Source organism: Austrofundulus limnaeus, unplaced genomic scaffold, assembly GCF_001266775.1.
Source record: "Austrofundulus limnaeus strain Quisiro unplaced genomic scaffold, Austrofundulus_limnaeus-1.0 Scaffold180, whole genome shotgun sequence".
Lineage (NCBI taxonomy): Eukaryota > Metazoa > Chordata > Actinopteri > Cyprinodontiformes > Rivulidae > Austrofundulus > Austrofundulus limnaeus.
This window is the reverse complement of record NW_013952582.1, coordinates 613,662-620,003: the sequence shown is the minus strand read 5'-3', so window position 1 is coordinate 620,003 and position 6,342 is coordinate 613,662. Positions and strand designations below refer to the sequence as shown.

General features: G+C 38.8%; 1 protein-coding gene across 2 annotated transcripts in view; it reads right to left on the bottom strand.

Moving 5' to 3' along the window:
- Nucleotides 1-5,257, bottom strand: part of abcc12 (ATP-binding cassette, sub-family C (CFTR/MRP), member 12) — a 23,885-nt gene extending 18,628 nt beyond the window's left edge. The window contains exons 1-6 of one of the 2 annotated variants that reach the window (XM_014017988.1): nt 4,609-5,257; nt 2,453-2,524; nt 2,136-2,296; nt 1,904-2,050; nt 1,578-1,725; nt 114-350 (exon numbers count right to left, since the gene is read on the bottom strand). In XM_014017988.1, coding sequence (XP_013873442.1) covers nt 114-350; nt 1,578-1,725; nt 1,904-2,050; nt 2,136-2,296; nt 2,453-2,518 — 759 coding nt within the window. In that variant the 5' untranslated portion in view covers nt 2,519-2,524; nt 4,609-5,257. Of the gene's footprint in view, nt 1-113; nt 351-1,577; nt 1,726-1,903; nt 2,051-2,135; nt 2,297-2,452; nt 3,754-4,608 lie in introns of those variants that run through there. The other variant, XM_014017989.1, reaches the window with a different exon arrangement.
- Nucleotides 5,258-6,342: the final 1,085 nt, after the last annotated feature.

The window sequence follows — 6,342 nt, the reverse complement described above, 5'->3', positions numbered from 1 at the left end:
GTCATTAGCACCTCTAGTAATATATTTACTGAGAAAAATGTTGACGTGTTCAATACTTATTTTACCTGCTGTAAATCAAAGGGGTTTTACTTCCTAAAGCCACTGAGGTTTACCTCGCCCATGGAAATGCTGTTGTGCACCCGCAGAGAGATGACCTTCTGATAGGCCATGGAAGAGAAGGCTCCCTTCAGACGGACCGCCGTGCGCAGGTTGACCGCCCACAGCAATGATACAAAGAAAGCTTTGCAGAACTCGGAGGTGAACAAAGCGAAACACAAGCCAACACCGTGGGTCACCGTGGACATCTCTGGGTTTTCAATGTAGTTTAAGATCTCGTAGACCAGGATGGCCTGAMGGAACAGAGACACAAAGATGAAGAGGTCTTCATCAGGTTTTTACAAAAAGAACAATTCAGTTGCAGTTTCTCATTATTATTAACCATYACAAACTAATTATCTGTCAGGTGGAAACGAAGCAGGCAGAAGTCAAATTTACATTTTGATACAGGTTTGAATTTAAAATATGCAACAGAAAACATTGTATAGACTTGACTAAAGGAGTAAAAAAAGCACAAAAAAAAAACAATTTTTACAACAATGTTGTAAAAAACAATTTTACAACAAAATGAACCGGAGTTAACAGATCTGCAGGGCTTTTCTTTTAATTCATCAACCGTCAGTAGTTAATCGTTACTTTTCTGTTTTACATTTAAAAAACTACAAAATGAACTTCACACTTTTCTTTTAGTTGAAAGGTGGAAACAACTGAGAAAAATAGACAACATGAAGCGTTAGAGAAGTCAAATAATCCTGGTTTTAAAAGGATTTCACACAAACAGAATGATAAATCAGTATATAAATCGTTCTGCCTTTTTTTAAATAATTATTGTTACTTCTTTAGGGTCCCCATTAGTCTCGACTCTTCCTGGGCTCGACACACACACAAAAAAACATCAAAACGGAACAACACAATCAATAAACAAACATGTTTAAAATGAAAGTACATAATAAATAAATWAATTAATTAAATTAAAAGTAAAAGCTAGCGCAAACATTAAAAAAAATCCACTTGAAAACCCCAAAAACTTAAATAAACTGGCTTAAAACACCTACAAAAACACTACACAGAAGACACCAAAAAACACACTATAACCAACAATAAATTAATTAAACAATGAACACCATCACCGCCTCAACATAATCTCCTTTCAAATAACCCATCCCGTAAAGCACCCTGAAATATACTATAACTGTCTAAATGGCTCTGGACAGAACTGTTTAGGTGAGTTAGTTTTAGGTAAAATTCACAGCAGCARCTTGTCTTGCTGCAAAACCGTGTCTGTTTGAAGTGGGCAACAACTGAGAAAATAAACTGACGGGTTAATGCAAGATCCAGATTTTATAGAAGAAAAGAATAAGCCTGAATTTAAGTGATTCTTCAACCGTTAACCATGTCTGATCATCATAACCTTAACTAGTCACACGACCACAGCTTTTCAATCAGACGGGTTCACGGTGGTTACATGTGACGAGGAGCGGCCTTCCCGACAGGAGAATGAGCTGTGACTGCTGACTCACCGGGCCGAAGAACATCGCCACCATGGCGAAAATCCCGACGATGACTGACAGGATGAGTCTGGTTCTTTGAAAACGAAGGAACGTGCGGATCAGTGAGGCTTTCTCCAGGCCTTTATCTACCACCTCTTCATCCCAGAGTCTCTGCAGCCTGTTAAACACCACCATGAGGATGATCAGGTCCAAGAGTCATACTTTACCAACAAATCCAACCTTTTCAAAACCAGAAGCTGAAACTAAAACAGCAAAGGCTTTCCAGAAACACAGCCTTTATGTGGGCTAAAAGATTTCTTCTAACTGCATCCAACAGGAACCAYAGAGACTCTGACCTCTCTCCACTGGTGTCGGCTGCATCATAATCAGACAGRCTGAGGGAGGAGATGTCCAGTTTGTTCTTGAATATGGCCCACATCATGGGGGTCATCCAGGCAAAGGTTGTAAAGGACAAGAAGCCGGCATTGTCCAACGGGTGGGATCTAGACACGAAGAATGGCAATTACATAATCAGGGACAGAACTGCTCATCACTCAGTATTCACAGGAACTTCAGATTAAAACTGACTGTGATGAGGTCCAGCGGAAGGGCTTGAGCGTCTGCAGGCTTTGGTGGTATTTTCCAAACAGTGAGGGGTGATGAACCTTTCTGCTGGCCTCAACGAAATCTTCTGGAATGGACACTTCAGATCCGGTTCTCCATCGAACTCCTTCGTCTGCGGGAGCTGTCTGCAGAGTGGGAGGGAAGATGAAAAAAACAAAAACAGAATAAAATCATTCCAGCTATGAGATCAAACACTCGTGAAACAAAACCCCAGGATGCAGGCGAAACAATGGCAGAGGAAAATAATTCAGGAACGCTCTGGTAGTGTTCTGCAGTCTTACAAAGGAGACTCGGCGGATGTTGTGCTTCTCAAGAGAGTTCATTTTATTTTTGTCATCAGTCTTCATTTTGCCCTAAAAAGGAAGCAGAGTTAGTAAAGCCAACTCAAACTYACGACTCAAGATGCAGATTGTAAAGAACGTCACACTGGATGCTGGGAGCGTGTTTACAGAGAGGGTTGTGAATGTCGGGATTATTACAGTCCTGAGAAATTCACACATATTTTACTCATTGATGAGAGTGCAGGAGCACAGTTTGTGTTTGTTCAAATCCTAAACACACATCCTCTGTTGCTCCACGTCTAATGTTTGAACCTAAAGGGAGTCAATAAATGACAGGAGCTCTCCTCCTGGCTGTCTGTCTGCTCCTCCCACACTGTGCCAAAGTTCCTGCAGCTAAACTGACTCACATTCATCATCTTCATGAGTTTGTTTACTGCCACCATAAATTTACAGAAAGCTGAAAAAGCTGATTTAACCACACATATAAAAGTAGCATCAGTCAGAAAACTGACTAATATTCAGCAGTCATTCTTGGGACGACTCAGTGCATGGAGAGAGAAGATCTGAAGGTATCATAATGTTTTTACCTGCTCCTCTCTGTTTCTCCATTGGTCTTCCCACTCTCACCTGTTCCCAATTATCTCACAGGTGTTGGTGTTTTGAGTTAATTAGGTTTCCTTTATATTCTGTGTCCTCCTGTCTTGTCAGTTGAGGATTTTTCTCTGTCTGAGATGTTTATGAACATTGTCTTCCCTTTGATGAGTTACAAAACATCAGGTTTCAGTTCAGTAGCTCCAATAATGTCTGACTTATTTGAAATTGGCTGTGAAAGCCATCTTGAATTTCTTTTTTTCAATTCACATGTGGCCCCCTAAAACACACCTTGGCCACCCCTTAATAAAAGTCTAGCTCTGCCCCTGGTTTGGGGACCACTGCAGTGGATGACCAGTCTCTCAGAAATTTTGCCACCTAGAATTTTTAGTTTTTTTTAAATACCGCTAGATTCTGTTCTACTGGAAATGATTTGTGGAGTCCGTCAGATTTTATCAGGTTTTCTCAAATATTTGAGGACACTCTGCACGGACACTGAGTTATTGACTTAGCTAATGGGACATTTTTATCTAGATGGGCATGGTTGCCAAACTTGATTATCATTCCTTTCTTAAGCATTTATTTATTCATGCTAGTAAGAAAAAGTCTGAAGGTAGAATTTAAAGCATTTTCTGTTTCCAAGGTCTTTGTGTCGACACTGGTTCTTTTTCATGCCTGAATGATTCAGAGGTTAGAATTAAGTAACTCCAAAAGAAGCAAAAAATGTGTTTTTTTAAATTTGCCCAAAATTTATATAAAAAATTAGCCGAAGTTCACTTAAAAAACTGCTTAAAACCTTTAAAAAACGTTTAAAAACCAGAAAGTGGTTCAGCTTAGAGAACTATTGTTTTTCATTATAATACTCATAGAGGACTTGCTGAATAAATAAACTGAATCCAGTCTTGAGAGTTTGACCTGACCCTGTACAGAATATAAAACTACATTTGTTTTGTATTTTTGACGCTGTCAGGAGTTAAACTCACACAAAATGACCAAGAGAACAGAACCGTTTGGTTTGGTGACAATGACTCAGCACTCAGTTTATAAATTCACTCTCTGACAATAATCCCTGGAAGCTCCGAGTCAATAAACAACGCAGACTTCATGCTGCTGCTTTTCAATCTGAATCAGCAGGAGGAAATCACTAAAACCAGTTCAATATTACAAACATTATTAGTATATAAATTTTGTTTTTAGAATAATTTACTTTTTTTTAGAATCAAAGTTATAAAATACCAGCTAAACAATAAAAGCTTCTCATTTTAGAACAAAAACATCTATAATAAAAATAAAGGTAAACCTATATATTAGCCTCTGTGAACGTAGCATTAAATAAAAACAGCATTTTTTAAAACATACAATAATTTCACAATAAGAATACTTTTAGTGTTGCATTTAGCTCAAATAAATTAAACTGTAGCTAACAAGACTCAAAGAAAAACAGTTAAAAACTTATTTTTAAACATTAACTGACAAAAGCATTTATCAGTACAGAAAAGGTGAATGAATGAAAAAAGCAGCAAGCTAAAGTGTTGTACAAATAATGAGTTGAAACAGAGCAGTACCTCTGTGTGGAGGACGGAGACGATGCAGAGCAGCTCACTGACACTGAGTCTGAGTCTGAGGCGAACCCAGGAGCAAGACTTTACTTCTGTCTCCCTTCAGATCAAAGGTTGTCCTGTTCAGAGGTAAACGTCCCGCTGTTCCCTCCTTGTGACAAACCAATTAAAATCACTTCCACTAGATGAGTCGACACGCTGAAGACTGCTGCCTCTGGCCTTTTGTTGAAACTCTGATTTAAAGAAATAAAAAGATAAGAGTTTTGCAGAATCTAAACTCAGCTGTTCGATTTTATTAGGTTTCTGTTCATGACATGAAAATGTTGAAATGCAGAATATTAAAGGGAACTTATAAACACGTTGCATCACTGAAACATCCTATTCAATTCAGTTTTTCTTTTTGTAGAAAACTACGCTTTTTTGAGAGTTCAAACAGTTGTCTTACATAGGCATAATTTGCAGGGGGGTTAGGTGGGTTTTGACCCCCAATAAAATCACAGAATTTGCTCAAACACAATAGAAATTCACTGGCTAAACACGCAGATGCAACTCTCTTGTTGTTTTTGACCTGATTTAAAAATGTATGATGTCATACATGTACAGTTAAGCATAACTGCTGAAAATGACTTGCAGGACTTTTAAAGCACCCCCCCCCCCAGCCCAATTGTAGACCTAAAGTTACACCTTTGTTCTCTTAGCCTCTATATTCAGTCAGTTTGATCAATTTATTTTTTTTAAAAAAGTTGATCACATCCAGTAAAATAAAATAATAAACTTAGAATAAAGGGTGCAGTTTGTAAAAGCAACTGACATGGAAAAGCTAAAGTGTTGTTCCGTTTTGGTCGTTTTTCTGTCATTTGTTCAGATTTGGATGGTTGCTTCTTTCAGCCAGAGCTGTTCACGATGATCGTCATGGATGAGAATATTTAGGAATCATCTACTGACCCTTTTCAGTAACAGGTCAGACTCTGTGAATGTTAAATCCACTTAACTTAGGCTGCACGGTCAGGCAGCGTGCTGCAGCTCCCAGCCGGGGCCTTTGTGTCTTGAGTTTACATGTTCTCTTCATGCGTGCGTCTGGTTCCTCCCCCCGCGACTCTGAACCTGCCGTGGGGTGAGAGAGTGAATGAATCTGTGTCCCTGTGATAAAACTGGAAACATGTTCAGGGTGTGACCCGCCTCTCGTCCAATGATATGAGCGCAGATGGACACCAGAGCAGCAACAAGGTCAAACAAACAGATGGACATCCTTGCTGTTTGTTTAGTATTTAGAAATGTTTTTATTGCTTATTGGTGATGTTTGTGGTTTGGTGGAAATGTAGATGCCATATTGCCCTGTCGCTGGATTGGGTGCAATGTGTCCGATGTTTTTTAGGTGGGGATGTGGGAGACCTGCAGTTATTTGGTTTCTGGGGTGATCATGTGGATTATCTCAAATCTATTTACTACTACTGCAATCACAAATTTTGCATTGGATGTTTAGTGATATAACTTTTTAATTATGCTTGGAGAGCGGGATGGGGGTATTTTTTAATTGCAAAATGATTTATTTTATATTATTTTTATTTTACTGTTGGATGTTGTTTTGTTTTTACTGTTTGATGGGACTACAGATGTAAATTAGCCTTAGGCTAAATCTGGTGCAATGCATCAAATTATGTTTTAATTGCAAACTGTCCCGAACAAATAAATTCATTCAATTCAGAACAGCTCACCTGTGATGATTCCTCAGCTCCACAA